Source organism: Agelaius tricolor, unplaced genomic scaffold, assembly GCF_023055355.1.
Source record: "Agelaius tricolor isolate 1412-34295 unplaced genomic scaffold, bAgeTri1.0.p SCAF_10, whole genome shotgun sequence".
Lineage (NCBI taxonomy): Eukaryota > Metazoa > Chordata > Aves > Passeriformes > Icteridae > Agelaius > Agelaius tricolor.
In genome coordinates, this window is record NW_027269270.1 from 21,880,875 (window position 1) to 21,898,646 (window position 17,772).

At 38.8% G+C, this 17,772-nt stretch overlaps 1 protein-coding gene across 3 annotated transcripts; it reads left to right on the forward strand.

The window, feature by feature from the left end:
• Window positions 1-6: 6 nt before the first annotated feature.
• Window positions 7-17,772, forward strand: PECR (peroxisomal trans-2-enoyl-CoA reductase). Of its 3 annotated transcripts, none has more exons than XM_071435200.1 (8): window positions 7-163; window positions 3,201-3,334; window positions 10,630-10,795; window positions 11,474-11,555; window positions 13,104-13,200; window positions 15,384-15,494; window positions 16,118-16,229; window positions 16,352-17,772. In XM_071435200.1, the coding sequence occupies exons 1-8, from the start codon at window positions 46-48 to the stop codon at window positions 16,438-16,440; spliced, it is 909 nt and encodes a 302-aa protein (XP_071291301.1). In that variant the 5' UTR covers window positions 7-45; the 3' UTR covers window positions 16,441-17,772. The 3 variants fall into 3 exon arrangements, with proteins under 3 accessions (XP_071291301.1, XP_071291303.1, XP_071291302.1); XM_071435202.1 differs by lacking the exon at window positions 7-163 and adding an exon at window positions 1,931-2,135; XM_071435201.1 differs by lacking the exon at window positions 7-163 and adding an exon at window positions 2,147-2,326.

Below are 17,772 nucleotides of genomic sequence, written 5' to 3' on the forward strand. Positions count from 1 at the left end.
GCGCGGCTGAGGCGGGCAGGAGGGAGGGAGGCAAGGAGGGGGAAGATGGCGGCGGCGGGGCGCGGGCTGCTGGCGGCGGGGCTGTTCCGCGGGCGGGTCGCCATTGTCACCGGCGGCGGCACCGGCATCGGCAAGGCCATCGCCGCCGACCTGCTGGCGCTAGGTGGGCGCGGAGCGGGCTCCGCAGGAAGCCCCGGTGGGGCAGCGGGGCCGGGCGGGTGGAGTTCGAGGGGCCGTCAGGAAGTGCCTGCGGGCTCTGCTGCCTTTCGGGTCCTGACGGCGCTCGGGGACGGTGCCAGGAGCTCATGGGTGGGACTTTGTGACAGGGTCAGCAAGGGGTACGAGGTGAGGTTGATGTGGGGCTGTGCCTTTTGGCCCGCAAAACACTCGCTATTTAAACACAGAGGTCAGCGAGGTTATGTTAAACCAGGACCCTTTATTTCTCTCCGACTCTCCCTTCAGTGAGTTCTCGTCTCGCTTTAACTGGAGGATTTACGAGGTTGTTGAACCTTGATTCTTACAGAGCAGTATCCTTAAACTGCTGCCTGCCCAGTAACATCTTAGAGACGTGGTGCTTCTCCCAGTGTCTGCGGTTTCAGGAACGTCCTGAAATTGAAGAACGTCTTCATGATGCACGGCGTAGCTTTTCTTTCCACGCTAAATACAGAGAAGTGATAAAACCTAGAGTGAAAGGTAGTCTCCTGACTGTCTGATATGAGACCAGGAGAGGTAGGAATGACTCCTACATCCACCTTGCAAAACCTTTCCTGCAGATTTCAACTGTGCTAAGGGATCATCGGCATCAGCCTGGGTTTGGGTAGTTTATTGTCACGATTAGATTCGGCGCCTTCAGAATGCCAGCGCTGGTGTTACACCTCTCGGTGTCACACTCCCGTGGTTTGCGGTCCTGGAATGTGCACCGCTGCACTGCATAGTAAAGAGCTTTCTTTGTTAAGGGTGTGCTGGGAGACGTCTCTGCCTCTCCTGGCCTTTGTGCCGCAGCTTCCACTTGCTTTGTAGAGCTGAATGGAGGATTAGTTCTGTTACCTTTGTATTATGGGGAAATGAGGATTTGTTTTTTTTTAGGTGTCCCTAAATTCTGCTTTAAAGAGCTACTTTTAAAGCATCATCATACTGGTGGTTGGTGATGTTACCCAGTTACCTTAAAATTGTGATTAATTTGATTTTTGCTGTTTTTCTCAAGAAAAATACAATAACAAAAGTGTGTCCGTAACAGCCTAAATAGAACACAATAGAAAACAAATCTATACAAAGCACATGAGAAAAAATGAAGAAAGAGATATACAGAGCTTAAGAGTGACTGAATAACCTTCCTTACCTGTAGGCTTGCTGGTTACTCCTGACAAGATAATGATTAGGAACTATTTCCATGTATACCCTGCACTTCAGGTAAGGGGGACTGGTTCTTACAGGCATAGGAGCAGTGACACGTAATGCTAGTTGTGATATACAATGTTCATATAACCAGGTCTCCTTTGAGGCCTTCTGGACAAATTTAAACCTTTTATCTGGAAACTTGTGCCCTTTTCCCTGACCCATCAGGAAATGGTCCAGTCGTTCTTTGTGAAGAAAATTAAGTGATGTTGTCAGCTTGCACAGTATGTACCTAATGTTCTTCAGTGATTAGAATCTCTCCCTCTCCCAATTAGTACATTTAGCTAAAATATAATATCTTACTGGACCTTATTCTATATCAATGTGTGTATTAATAAGCACTTAAGTTGGTAAATACAATTAGGCTACTGTGATTCAATATTTTGTGACAATTGGTAATTGTGTGTGGCATTTTATGAACTTTAGTTAGGTGGTTGTGCAAGAGACTGGAGTTCTTAAAAAAAATCAGGAGACCTCAGAGACTACTGTCTTTATATGTGTTGTTTTAAGATAGCCACTAATTAAAGGTGAAGCTCCTATTCCTAAGGATATGTAGTTGAAAAGCTTCCCCCTGGAAGAATTAAACGCCCCTATTTTTAATATTTTTTTTAATATATAGATTCACAAGACTGTCTGAGTCAAATGAACAGCTTGCTGCTCTTTCTTCCCCCTAGTTATTTTGATTTGATTCTGGTGTTTGCTTGATCACATGAGAGGCCAAATTCCACTCTGCAACAGAGGTGGGGGGAAAAACTCCCACGCCTGGCAAGATACTAACTTTTTCCCTTTTTTTTTTTTTGGTTGGTTGAGGATGGTTTATATTAAAGCAGATGAGCAGCAGATCTGATATGAAGAAGAGAATACTTCTGCTGAAATGCTAAGATGATGGAAGGAGCAAACTGGCAGCAAGATTTCCTTGCCTGCTTGGCTAGTAATTTGCTTATCCATTTGCTTATCATTACATGAAATTGCCTGCTGGATTTGCACTAGGAATTAATTTGGTGTCCTTTGGTTTAGTCTGTGTGGTAACAATTGCTGAAGCCTTAAAGCTGTCCTGAGTCCACTGATGTGACAGAAGAGATTAGACTGGTTGTAGTGTGAGTGCTTGACTTAAATTTGGCACCTGCATTGTTTTTTCTCTGTAGAATGAATCCTTCTGCCTCCAAATGCTGAAAAAAAGGAGTACTTGAGCTCCTGCCTGATTTTTTTTTCCTCTCCTTTCTGCAGCTAGGATTCTGCAGTGCCACAGGGAGGGCTCTGTTCCCACTGTCTGTAGACTGCAGATAGGGATTAATCTTGTGAGGCTATTATCCTTTCCTTCAGTCTCTGTAGAGTTAAAAACCAGACCATTACATTTACTCACTGCTACTCAAAATTACAGCCAGTTGTACAAGAAGATTATTTTGTGGTTCTAAGAGCAAGCATTTTTTGTAATCAAGACCTGCTGAAACATCTTTAAATCACTTAATTGATAAATGAGGCAGCTGTGTGCAGAAGCAGCAGCAGGAGTGATGTCTGAAAGCTGCTTTGCTGACTCTGCAACACACAGGTTATCTTCTCTACTGCAGGAAGGAGAGGAAATCTTGTGGACATTTTTTTTTAATTGCTCTTTTCCTGGCACAGAGGGATCTTGTTGCTAAGAAGCATTTGACATCGGTATTTCTCTCTCTTGCAAGAACTTCAACACTGTATTTTCTAGTCAGTGACTAATAAATGCACATCCTACAAGACATCTCCATGATGTTACTAAAAATATAGCAATATTGTGTTAGCTGAATGATGTTTCATTTTGTCTCCACACACAGGTTGCAGTGTTGTTATTGCCTCTCGTAAATTTGACCGATTAAAAGCTGCAGCAGAAGAGCTGAATAACAGATTTGCCTCTATGAGTCCTGCCCAGGTGACCCCCATGGAGTGCAATATCCGCAAAGAAGAAGAGGTAAAGATTACTGACCTTGTTCTGGGGCTCAACATATCAAAAGCAAATTGTGTGTATAAATTCTCAGATCTCTAAAGATTTCTGGCCTTCTCAAAAGTAGCTTAGATCAGGGGAAAGGTGGAGCAAAGATAAAAAATTGATCTGGATAGGTGTGCTTCCCAAGGGAAGACATTTGTTAGCCACCTAAGCAAAAAAGCATTCGTAAATATTGGCAAATATATTTCTGACCATGCTACATATTTCAGATATTTCTGGGAGATGCAGGCCTTGGAACTGGCATGTTCTACAGTGAGGCAGAGCCCACTTAGCATGATTCTTGTCACATTTCTGTGACAGAAGTGAGGGGGTGTAAACTTGTGAAGATGGAAGCCTCAGAATAGTTCCTTCAAACAGGAAGGCATAGCATGGAATCTTAATGCTTGTGACTTGACACAAGTGCCCTGCATTGTCAGTTTAGCTTGTAGTAAGCCAAAAACCCCAGAGATATATATAATATTTTAGCCATGTCAGAAATTTTGGTTACAGTTTGAGGTGTGCCTCATCGCAAGCTCTGTTACTATTCAAGTTGATTTTTAAATTTTTTCTTCATTTTACAAAAAATGGAAGATCAAGAGCAAAAGTACATAATCCAGGTTCTTCAGAAGTCTGCATGCACCTCGAAATTTTTTTTCTCTGTAATTAAATATTTAAAAGTCCAACTTCAGGTTGGATTTTTAAGTTTTTGAAAACAGCTAGAAAATCTTCCAGTAACCACTGATTGCTACATTTTTTTAAACCTCTCAAAGTCTCTCTTAACCTAAATATTAATGACCTTCAGTAGCAATAAGGATTCTGGAAATATTCTACGATATAGCCATAGAACAAATAAAAATTAAAATTCTTCCCTTGTGGAACAGTTCATGCCATAAAATATTTATAGTGATCTACTCAGACTTTCTCTCCTGAAGGAGATGAACCCTGGGGCTGTGCAGTATGTCACTTCACCTACCAGTGAATTTTAGGTGTGTATTTACTGGCATCAGCAGTGCAACATAATAGGTTATGGCAGATGTCAGAGGGCAACTTGCATGATTAAAGCTACAGGAAAGAAAAGAGATAAAGAGGAAAAAAGGGATAAGCTTTCTTCAGGTCTGTTTCTTGCAGAGAGTATTCTGCCATGCTTAACCTTCTCCAGGTGAATCTTATTTTCTAGATCAGTCTGAAATTGATCAGTGAGAACTACAGTGTTCTGTGAGATGGTTTGGGGTTTGCTTGGATGGTGAAATGAGGTAATCTCCACTAAACTGATGTTCCTTCTTTGTTTCCTTTTTAAGTGTGGCTAAATACCTATTTGACAAAACAGGCTTAAGTGGCTTTGGAAATTTTTGAAGGTATTTTCAAGCCTTCTTTATAATGCTGTGTAAAGATATGAAGAAACTTCTGTCTTTATTATTACCTTGCAGTTTTATCATAAATTTGTCCTGTTTCCAATTTAAACATTTGCAGGCACACCTGAACTTTCCCAGAACTTTTCATATGATATTAGTGAAGCTTCTATTGGATGTCTCCTGTCAGTGGAAATTCTCTTCAACCATTGTCCTTTCATGTCTGTTTCTATTGAAGATAGGCTTCAGAGGAAAAAGGCAGATTGAACTCTCGAAAGTCTTGAGCTTTTCAGTCATTGATTTAGTCTTATAGTTTGACTCACTTCAGTTCTGCAACTGCTCTTATTTCTGTTGAAGTCCTGTTTAGAAAAAAAAAATACTATGAGAATTTCATAAGCCTTTTGCTGACAATCTGAATAAGGAATGCAGTTTCTGTTGCATGTTAACATAAGAACTTGTGTACCTGGTAAATATTTCTCCATTCCAGATGCCCATCTCCAAGACCAGATATTTTATTGGTTAGAGACATCCTGTGATTTTTATTCTTTAGATTGTGCCTCTCTGGCTCTGTTCTCTTCTGTTAATGCTGAGATTCTTAAAGATTGCTAAATCCTGACCATGTGTTACTTAATTTCTAAATTTACTGTTGGACCAGAAATTTGTGTTTTCAGGTCTCAAATTTGTAGTGAGGATAGCACTTCCTTACAAACCAAAGCACCTAAGTGTAAGTTGAAACTAGACAAACTCAAATTAACAATTGTTAACTTACACTGCTAAAATCTGTCAGAACTGAGGTGTATGGCAGGTTTTCCACATCCCACTGCTTACTATTGCTTCTTTATTATGTCTCCTAGAGCAGCAATGGTGAAAAGTACTTTTTTTCCTAATTTGCACTTGCTTGCCTTGTGAAAACTAGAGGAAAAGTACCTTTGGGCTTTTACTTTGATTCAAAGAGTATTGTACATCCACTTTTAGTGCCTAGGACTTGGAGTCATAGGAACAGGAATCAGTAAAAGATATTGTTAAGGATTTTTCTAGCTTAGGAGGCAAATATTGAGTAGAGGTAACACAGTAATATAACTCACTTCAGTATTTTCACAAATAGAGGAAGAGCTTCCTGTTACAGTGGAAGAGGGGACTGGAGGGCATGTCAGCTTTTGGTTTCCCTCATGAAAGAAGTGGGACTAGTTACAACTGTGTTGGCTCTGTGTGCTACTCATTAGCAACATTACAACTCACTGTTTGCTTTCAGCTTAGTGTGAGTGAAGAGTATTTACCTCAGGAATCACGGGAGCACATTGTTGGGTAGAGAGGAGCAGCCTCCTCAAGAATTCCCTGTGAGTCACAACATCCTCCTTCTTAGCTCTTATACCAGGTACCAAAGAACATGTGCAGGAGAAAAACACTATAAATGTTTCAACAAGAAAAGAAAAAACTTTGGAGTTCAAGCTCCCTTAGATGTCAGAAGTGATCTATCACAAGCTTCAAAGCCCAGGAAGTTTCCTGAAGTACATAATTCATTTAATATATCATTCCCTCTGACATCTCACTGAAGTCTTTTTAAGAGTAAGTCTTTGTTTCAAAGGAAGCCGCCCTCATCACCTATAGGATCAAGCCATTTCTTTTTACTACAAAATGCCATTTTTTTTATCCCTCCTTCTCTGTCAATTGTTCTGCATATCTCTAAAGGCCTCTATAAATTTTGTCCTGGTTTGAATTTTATAAACTGGAGGGAGGGACTTTGAATAGGTAAAATTTAAGAAAGATGAAGGTGATTTCAAATTGCCAGAAGATTATTTTTTGCCTCCTATTGCAAATCTTAAAGTAACTGACCTGCTTTGAAGATGACATGGTTCATGCTTCTAGTTTGGATCTGTGAAATTCAAGCATTAGAAGGTTGATCCCTCATCATGTAGTCCAGGATGTTTGCTAGAGCTCTTTCTGGCCTAGGAGGAGGCAAAGAAGGTGCAGTGAATTAATTACTGCAGAAGCTTGATGGCAAGTATCATGGGAATAGCTTAATGAATTCACATTTTTAAGTCTCTAAATCTTCATCTTCAGAGGTCCTTTTGCTTTCTAGCAAAGCTTATTTTTTGTTTAATGTGCAAGAAATAATCCTGCTTGATGGAGGATTTTGAACCACTGCATAACCTGTCAGGCTTATTTTTGTCACGAGTTTGCTGCTGCTTTGACTAGTTTTCCATTGAGTGTTCTGTAAAGAATAAAAAAACTGTTTTATTTTTAAAAATGGCAGAGTAGAAGGTTCTGGGATAAGAGGACCTGAGGTTTCTCTATTCTGTCATCAGAATATATTTCTGTATTCTGTCATGGGGCTTTATCCTGGAGCAGTGGTTGTGCACTTGTTCCCTTTTCCTGTGGTTTGGAGTGTATATAGTGATAGATGTTGCTTCTTAGTGATTATGAAACTGAAGTGATTTTCATTGTTTGCATATTTCCTGTCCTCATAGTGTGTTGAGAGCAGATCAGTTTTCTCTTGCTTGAGATGCAAACCAGACAGTTCTGTGTGCACATGTATCTTTATTTATCTCTTTTTGTGTCTTGAATTTTGAGCTACAGCAAAATCTGTGGACAGGGACAAGACATGAGGAATGAATGTCTGAATTAAGGGGAGGAAGGGAGGGAGAGAGACAGAGACCAAGCAGGTGATAGTCACGAGCCATGGATGCAGCAGTGTCCTGTCAGTCTCCTGGGGGTGCCACCTTCACACTGGCCAGGTTTCAAGTACCCATGGGGTGTTCACAGGTGCCATTCCCATATCTTGGGGTGATGTGTATGAGCAGTTGCTTCCTTTCCCACAGTTTGCCACAGTGGGCGCTTTTGTCCAGATGCATTAACCAAGATGTTCTGACCCGATCTTACCTCTGCTAGGCCTGGAAATAATGCTTTCCTGTTGCAAATTCCTCCCTTCTGTGCTTCTCTCAAGTTCCTGCTTTGGTGGCTTATCATCTTATGGTAAGTTCCTTCTGTGGCTTTGACAGTGTTTTGAGACAGGCAGCAGTACTCTTTAAATCCTTACACTTGTAAAGCCTTTTTGCTATACTCTGTGGACAAACATTTCTTTAACTGGCACCTAGATAAGTAGAAGCTTACATGTCTAGGTAAGTGGAAGATAAATCCTTGTACTTCTGGTAGGCCATGACTGTTCTTGAAATCAACAATTTAGAATTCTGTCCATGGTGTCTCCTTTCCATATTTAAGCTCCAGCAGCAGAACCTGCTGCTGGACCAGACCCCGAGGGTAAAATCTGTCAGTTGGACATCAACAAGACAACTTGTTGATGGTATGTGCTACTTAGCACATACCTTGTGTCTGAACTCACTAGTAGCTTTTCTTTTCCAATAAACTTTATAGCTTAGCATAGGCTCAGTTGGTTTATAAATACTTAATGCCTGTCTGTGTGAAGCCTGTCGTGAAAGACTGTGGCTTGGTGGGGAGCTGTGGATAAGAGATTCCTGTTGTTGTACTTTTAAATAACACAGCAGTAACACAGTAAAAATACCTGTTACCACTGTGCCAGAATGCCTTTTAGTTCTAGCCACCAAATCACAAATCTCTAAAACTCTGTAGTGGGTTGTTTGCCTGTGTGTTTTACTGACCCAGGGTGACCTGTGAATGCATGTGGACATTTGTCCCTTTTCCCTGAGTCAGTGACTGCTGTCATCTCAGCTGTCTGTGAGTATGTGCTACTGCCTAATACCCCTAAGTTGCAGTCACACACAAAAGTTCCTTATTGCAGTGTTCCAATCTTCTGGTTATGTCTGAAGTGCCTGATTTTGTTATTTTCTGTCTTTTTCAGAAGAAGGTCTTAAACCAGTAGGTCTACCTCATGCAGTTTTGCTTTCATTCCAAAGAGAGTCTCTAATAGCTTTTCTAAGAAGTTCCTTCCAAGTGGATATTTTAATTATAGCAATAGAAAAGAATCTTCTTTAGTAGTCACTGTGGTTTAAATGTGTTCTACCGGACCCTCCTTCTCCCTGTGCTGCTGGCTGCAGTCACCGTGTTTACTGTAACTGGGAGAAGCACTGCAGTGATACTTTCCTACAGCACGGAAGGCTTTGTGAAGATTGCTATAGTTGGAGCCATCTGAGCTGTCACTGGAGAGACTTCTGGCCTTTCCTGGCTTTCAGAAAGCAGAACTGATATGTGTTTGTTGTTGTTGGGTTTTTAATTTTTTTTGCCTGAGCATATGGTGCAACATGTAGGAACAACAACAGTTCCTTAAATGCAGCATATGAACCATTTTGAATTGATATGCTATAGCATATAACATACGTTTTGTCCAGCTGTTGAAAAGTTGCTTTAATGTCTCTTCTCAGTGGATTTTTCTTGTTAATTTGTTTTCAGTTGGTTTTTTTTTTTATCATTAGCATTCTTCCTTCTCTCTCTCATCTTTCCACTGAATGGCCTTAGTCTGTTCAAATCTTCTTTGTATGAAACCATTTGTGTTCCATAAATGAGCCCATATTTCAGTGACTTACAGAGAATAATATTCAAAGCAAGATTCTCAGACTGACAGGGAGAAGAGTTTGATATTGCTGAGCAAAGCATAACTTTTGCTGCCTAGCCAGACATGACTTTCCTTTGCTCATAACAAGAGAAAAGTAAAAGCCAGAATGTCCTTGTGGCACGGCTGTTCTCGCAAGCTGTGAGTTTGGGACTGCTGTTACAGATGTTTTGGTTTTCTGCGTTTTTTCCTCACATCCCACAACCTGTAGTGATTAATAAGTGAGGAATAGGATTACATTCAGAATTTGAACATTGAGTTTAGGTATTGAAGGCATTTTTTCCTCAGCAGGCACTAGTTTTTCAGTCATTATATGCTTGCTTAGGGTTTTTTCCTTTCAAGAGGTGCATCCTTACAGGATCCGTACTATCCTGTTAAACCATTCTGTGCTGTTAGAAATAAAAGATTAGTAAGTAAATAGTAAGGCAGCCTTTGTGAGACTGGGTTGGTAACACTCATTGTGAGATACAGATAATGCATTGCTTGCACTTTTTTTTGTTTCTGATGTTCTATTGCTAACTCAATACAGAGCAAGGCTGGTTGATATCCTTCCCCTAGCCCAATCTGCTGGAGTGGCAGCATTGCTCCACCTGACTTTTGGGGATTTTTTTTCTGTGTTTTTCTCTGACCACAGATGCTAGGTTATCTTTTTATATATGATTGAGTAGGAATAACTGATGCATGATATATAGTTGTGATTGATGATGTAAGCAGGAAACAATCATTTTGTCCCATTTCCTGTTTCTTGAGATAAATATTAAGTTGTTGCTATGGCGTTCTTATTACTTAGCAATAATATTTTTGCTAAAGAAAACAACTTGTATTTCCAGCATTTTTTAGACTTCATGTTTTGTAGGGTAATTAACCTTCTTGCCTTGTGTAAGAAGACTGGCTATTGCCAGCTCATATGTCAGAGCTGTAGTGAATATACTAAACTTCTAGATAAGGATGATAAAACTCCACAAGATTAGTTATGTTTTCTATTTAAAATGGTCAGGTATATGGTCAGATAAAAATAACAGTAGCTACCTTATATGGAGCTCTTTGCAGATCTCATGTGAACACCCCCACTCTTCTGAAAAACATCAGGAGATTCTTAGTAGGTCAAGTGTAGTGGGCTTTTATGTCTGTTTGATTTTGCAAATCTTTGGCAGCTTAAATCCCCTTCTTCTTTGGGGCTGGTATTTTATGCAACACCTGCATTATACCAGCAAAATTTCCTAAGTAAACATGGATACAACCCAGTCCTTCTTAGCTGGCTAATCCTGTCATACCAATCTAAAGCCTCTCTGAAGGCTAGACCTCCTCTTCTTCTGTGAAAAGGGTATGAGGGAGAAAACACTGTCTGAGAAGAAAACTGGGTGTAGACCTTGATCAGCATACCTCACTAACAAATACTGTTTCAGGTAGAAGCTTTGATGAAGTCTACACTGAGTCTGCATGGGAAGATTGACTTCCTGGTGAATAATGGAGGGGGCCAGTTTGCAAGTCCTTCTGAAGCCATCCGTGCAAAAGGCTGGAATGCTGTGATAGACACCAATCTGACAGGGACCTTCTATTGTTGCAAAGCAGGTAAGGTCTGAACATTGAGCTTTTTATGTTTACTTGTTGTTTTGTTTTTTTACAGAAATACCAGAAGATAAGAAATGTCAAGTTTCCCTAGCTGCTTCTTTTCATGCACCTACCTGACAGTGGGTATTTGTTTTCCTGAATCTTATCCCAAGCTTTGCATTAAATGGTATATTACATTTGTTCATAAATACAAACATACATTTAAGGCAAGCATGATCTTCTGCTTAAGGCCAAGTTTGGGAAGTCAGTTGACTTGGATACTCATTTAAAGGACTATAGGAAAACCACTTAACTTTTGTGGCCTGTACTCACTGTGTATAACAAAGGAAAATACTTTCTTCGGGAATATAAATTTAGGCTTAAATTTAAGTATGGTATGTCATTCTCAGATAGCATTTGAAATGTGGAAATTAAAGTAATTTGCATGAAAACATGAAATCAATTTCCATCAAATGCTTCTTTGCAATCCTTGAGCTTTACCTGGACCGTGCCTGCTGCCTCATGGCCTCACCTCTGGATTGGCAAGGCTGTGCTACAAACAGCAGATTGTTCTTCTAAACCAGTATGACAAATGTGTAGTGTGATTGCAGTTAAGACTCCAAGTTTGGTTTCCAGTTGGCAAGTTCATTTGTATGCATTTCATCTGATATTTATAGGTTATCTTCCTCCTTCATACAGTGTACAATGCCTGGATGCAGGAACATGGAGGAGCCATTGTCAACATTACTGCTGCCGTGAGAAATGGCTTTCCTGGAATGTCGTAATATATATTTTCTTTTACTACTTTCCTGTATTTTTCCCTCAGAAATACTAACTGTTCCTAAACACTTCAGAGAGGTGTGCACTGGGCAGCAGCAGAGTATAGAAATGCAGTAGTTAGGTCAAGAGAGAGCAAGAGTATCACTTGGTTGTATGTCTGGGGATCTCTTACTAATCCAGTAGATGGCATCTCTGGTCTCTCTCCACTTGTTTGTAAGAAACTATGAAGCAAGACTTGCCAGTGAAGCTTTAATTGGTAAGAGCTCCCTTTGCTGTTTGTTTTTTTTGTTTGGATTTTTTTTAACTTGGAAAATGAGTTTCTGTTGAAGAAATATAAAAATATATTTTGAGCAAGTGTTGCATTATCTCTCGTTGTCCTCATTCAGGGATGAATGCTTTCAAAACCAACATTTTTAAGGAACAGCAGCATATTTTCTCACTAGCTTGTTCTTCACAGTACAGAATAAATATAGAGATCCACACGGTGGTGCTGAAGCTACAGTTATTTCAGTATCTCCACTGTGGTATCTGGTTCAGCTATCATGGCAAATAGGCTGAAGATGTTTCAATTTGAGTTGAACTAAGAGGAAAAAGAAGCTCATTCTGAATAACAGTGAAAAAATTTTCCTAAGCAACCATTGTATGTAGATGGGTAGACAAAACTACTTCCAAATTAAATTGATTGGAACTTCTTGCAGAAGTGTACTGTTGAAAAAGATATGCCTTTACAAGTCCAGCCACCACTCATGCCTAAAGTCATCTGATAGGAGTTTTTTATAAGTATTAATTTTGAACATAAAAGTTGTCCTGTTTTCTCAGAGTGTGCCTGGAGGTTATCTATTTCTGGCTTAAACATATGAATAAATTATCTTTGGTTTTTCTTAAGTTTTTCTTATACTTTCCCTGTATCTGAGAAGCTATTGTATCTGTCTCCTCTTAGTCTGTTTTGCTAGGCTAAAGCAGCTAGATTTATTCATTTTCTCTGACTAAAACTGTCTACAATTCATTGCTGCAGTAATTCTGTTTGCACTTGTTCAAGCTTGTGATCATTTCAGACTGGTTACCTACAGCAGCAAGGCGTAGGAGTTCACTCTGACTCTCATGTCTCTATCTCCATCCACCTACAGTAATTTTTGAATAGTGATTTACTTTAATCATGATTGTCAGAAGATTTAAACAGTCTTTCAGACCACTGTTCTTCCAAGTGTTGCTTTACCTGTGCAAGCTACAGGTATTTTTACACAGTTTGAACTTCAGTTGTTTCTCTTTTTATAAGCCTCCTCCTGCAGTAGAGTGTAACTGACCCCATGTTGCATTGGGAAAGAGATTTTAAGTATTTCTAGCAATGAAATTGCAGGAAATCATAGCATGGCTTGTTTAAACAGTGAAGCTATGGTCAAACTTGGAAACTAGAGAGTCTCTCTCTTCCAGATGCTTGGTCCAGCCATAGAGAATTACTCTGAATACCCTAATGAAGCTGCAGTAGAATTACCACTGGATACTCCTAGCTAAGGGAACAGATGCTTCCTCTGCTTTCTTTTCTCCATAGGCACACAGGAGCTGCAAGAGCTGCAGTGGATAACCTAACCAAGACTTTAGCTTTAGAATGGGCTCACAGTGGAGTGAGAATCAACAGTGTTGCTCCTGTAAGTAATGGCAAATGGTCTGATTAAAATTACCTGTTACACATGTTCATAGTTAAAACTTTTGGACCAAAACAGATTTTTAAATTTATTACCAGTAACTGTTTGTGGATTATTTATATAGTTGTTTATTTATAATTCCCTTAGTGTGTTCTTTGGACCATTTGACAGTATTTTGTACTTTTGGATGATGAGTCAGAGGATGTGGGATAAAATTGCTTCTGCTTTCTGCCTTGACTTGGCACGCTTGGTTTTTAGATTTTTTATAGCTAAATGAAATAATACTGGTAGGAGTTGGTGACCTGTCTTACAAAGCCTTGACATGAAATTACTGAATGCTCTGTGTCTCAGTAATGGATACATTACTTCTGAGTTCAGGAAACCTTTTCTGTTTGAGGTTCAGGTATGCTGATGGTTTCCACCTATGTTTACAAACTTTTGAAAATCTCTGAATGTCTCACATAATACCTTTTACTTTGTCTCCTACATATTAAGTTAGTTTAGTTTTAGGCATATAAAGAGACTGTAGTTGGAACGTACCTTCTCTCAGAGAAATCATATGTAAAAATGTATGTTTTGATTTTTTTTGGTAACAAATTCATGCAGACAGGAAACGACTATACAGGTCAGCTAAAATATGCCTGCCACATTTCTGAGGAAGTAGACAGCAGGTAGAGTTGTTTTAAATAACTGTATAGAAAGAGCAGCTATGTTTTGTAGTGCTGCAGATACAGAAGTTATATAGAAGCTCTAGCTTTGACATTTGAGAATGTGTGATCTGTTGTAATTTTCTCTCATACACAATTTATTTTGCACATTTACTCCCTTGAAATTAAAAGAGGAAACATAAACTTTGTCCAGCTATTTCTACAGCCAGAATTTAGCTTATCTCACATTGAGTGTCATAAATGAAGTGTCATGCTTGTTTAAGTGATCCCTAGGAAGATCTTGCTACTATTTTTGTAGAATGTCTGTGTATTCTTTTTGTCTCTTGTCCCAAAACATCTGGCTTGCTTTGTTTGGCATAGCATAGAATGCTTAATGGCAGATGTTTGTTAATCATTCAGGTAAAGGCTTTTATGTAACCTTTGTGAGACCCAATTCATCTGGAGACATGTTAAATGTTAAGATGTACTGACTTGTGTTTCCTGTTTATCTGCTTTTTCTGATTTATCAAGTCTTGGGGAAGTAAGTAATTAAGACAGCATTATTATGTGAATATACTTTTCAGGCATGCTAATTACCTAATGAATCATGCTGATTAGATATTATAGCACATGTCAGAAGACGTTTTTGACAAGCAAACACTTCAGGGCTTTGGCTCTTTTAGAAGTATTTGCTAGCTTTGTTACTATGCTGGTAACAGAAGTCCCCATTGTATTGTAGTTACAATAATACTTCTGTCACCTTTGTGGACCCATCAGGTCTGTGGTAACAATACAAAATTGTTACTGCTTTATGGGAGAAGAGCAACCTGTGGGGAATGGATACATAGACAGGGAAGTGTGCTGTCTGAAAAAACCAGTTTCACATACATTATACAGTATCTTCAACATCTGCATATATGCTTCATGGGTGGAATCAAATGTTGCTATTTTACTTTAACTTGACTCCCAAAAGTTCTGTCCTAACTGGTGGATGCAACTCTGTGTTCACATTGCTATCCTCCTTCTCAAAACTTCTTCTCACCAGTCAGTCTGGTGACTGTGTGGTCACCAGAGCAAACATAGTCATCTTTTTCTGCTTCTGAGGCAGCTAAGTAGGGAGAGTCAGAATTCTGACTGAATCTGCTTCTGTAATTCAAAATAAATCAGTCTAGTGCTCCTACAAATGACAAGAAACTTTTGAGAACTTGTTCTTGTGGCTTTGTAGTTTCCTGCTGTAATTTAACATGAAATGCTTGTAATTTCAAAGCAGAGTCTGAGTTTTTAATACTCCAATTTTTTGTTATTGAAGTGACAGCAGAGAATTATAATAATCAGAATTATTGTGCTTGAACAGAGATGTGGCTAGCAGCCAAATTACCTTCTTGTATAAATTATACTATGCCATTACATTCAAAAACTTGTATTCAAGTGCTCTTTAGATAGTTCAGTCCCACAGAAAATCAGTAATGACAACTTCAAATTTTAGAATGATCAGTTTAAATGTATGCAAGAGAACTTAAGTGTCACTGTTTTAAATAGGGACTGGTATTTTCAGAAACTGCTGTTGCAAACTATGGAGAACAAGGTGTAATGATGTGGTTAAAGAGCATACCAAAGGTTCCTGCCAAGAGGTCAGCTGTTCCTGAGGAGGTAATGTATTTCAGAATGCTTCTGGTACACCTACTTCTCTGTCTCTATTTTGAAGCCACTTTATTATATGGAGAACAAAAAAGATTTAATTTTGCACTGTGATGGAATATTTAAAAAGAAGAAAGCTTGTACCAGTGTGTGGTTGTGCCAAGTGAGAGACTTAACCAGTAGTCACTGTTATACAGAAAATTTAATTCAGCTGCCTCTTACAGCTGAAGTGTTGTAGATATAGTAGACATTATTTCTTGAAAAAGTTGACTTCAGCAGGAAGGGATGAAAGAATGAATATTAAGGGCGGGAAAAGTGTATCTTAAAAGCACTTAGCTCTCTTCCACCAAGAATGTGCATCTTTGATAAACTGATGAACATTTTTGTTGTTTTTTGGTATCTGATGCTGCTCTGTGACAGCATACTGGTTTTCCTCTGTTAAATGCTTGATGTTTGTGGCTGGAAGGATGGCTTTAAGGCTGTTACAGTTTTTATTACTAAGTAGAAAATGTTACTAGATCTTGCTTGTAAAAAATTTCACGAGCTTCTTTGACGTGAACGATTCCTAGCAGTTTAAGAAAGATTAAAATTTGAGATTTTGAAGTTAAGATTTTAAAATGCCATTCTTTTGCTAGATCTCTCCTGCAGTATGTTTCCTGCTGTCTCCAGCCGCATCATTCATAACTGGGATAACCATGGTTGTGGATGGTGGCCAGAGTTTGTACGGCCATGGCCTAGAAATACCTGGTAAGAAATGGGCTACAAAGTAAAGCCCTTCAAGTGATCAAAGTTGTGCAGTGGGAGGACACAAAAGTAAAATGTCTAGTTTCTCAATCAACTAAGTAAATTCTTCTATTTGTTTTCCTCAGATCATGACAGATGGCCCTCCCCACCAGAAGGAAAAAATTCTGAAATGCTGAAGAAGCTTGTTTCTGGCAAGTTCAAACCAAAGCTGTAAAAGAAAGAGACTTTACCCTTGTTAATAATATCACTTTGTGATTTCACCACATTAATCTCAGTAATAATTTATTTTGCTCATATGTAACTACATTAAGTGCCTTGATTTTTGTTGATTTATATTTAAAACTTTTGAAAGGCTTTACATTTTACATCTCTTCTCTGAAAACACTCACCCTGAAAACATTCAGTCTTTTGGGAACGGAAAAGATATAAAAGACAAATTATCCATTTGCACAGGCATTAAGTAATGAAGAATCCCAGCCAGAAGTGAATAAAAGGAATATTTATTTTGCAGTGAAGATAGCCAAGAGAGAATGTTTAGGAATCCTTCTGTCCTTGATGAATTTACACAGAAGGTAATTTAAATCTTTTACTGTTAGTTGCATCAGTAACCCTTGGGTCAGTGTTAGCTCTACACTATTTCTGTTCAGCCACATACTGAGTGTTCAGCAATGGTTTTAAAGACCAAGTAGAGTAAGTATTTCTCTGAAAATAAATAAAAATAAGATGGAATACTGTTATTAATGTTTAAAACTAATATGGCATATCATATTTTGAATGTTTTGAATTGTTTGCAGATATAATGACATAATGGAGTTAAGCTGGCTGCAACTTAAATTTGGTAACAGAATAGGCAGATACTAAATACAGTGATGGAGAACAGTATGGATTCAACAATTTAACATGCAAAATCCATGGTGTATATTGCAGTGCTCTCTTCAGTATGCTACACTAGTAAAAGAGAAATTTGGAATTCCTCATTTGCCAGCTAAAACACCTTTTATCCATACTTGTTGCCTTACAATGTTAACAGAATTTTGTTCATTACTGTCTTCAGGTGTGGTTTTTGTGAACAATGCAGAGATGCCATTTAAAAACCAGAAATCCTGTAATCCATGACTTGAAGAGACTATATTTGTAAATTTTTTATTCACTTTAAGGCAAATGTTCCCATGTCTGCTCACTTTAGTGAAAATATAAAAAGTATGTAATGACTCTGCTTGTTTTTTGTAAAAACTGAAATTCCTGGAATCAAGTTGCTGCTATAGAAGGGAACTTCTAATACTTCATTTTGGACTGAATGTAAGAGTCTGATGGTTGTTTGTTCTCTGCAAAGATATTTGACTTTTGTGTCTTTCAGTAAAATATGTGTTCTTATATAGGTACATGTAGATTGCTTTTTCATGAAAATGAAATGAATGCCAATGTTGGGTGGGGGAGGAGTTTGAACCATCATGTGTATTCTTTCTGCTTTATCCTCTTAGTAACTGGACAGTCATCTATGTGACTGTGAGAAATTGGTACAGAGATAAAGCCAACTTTTTTCAAA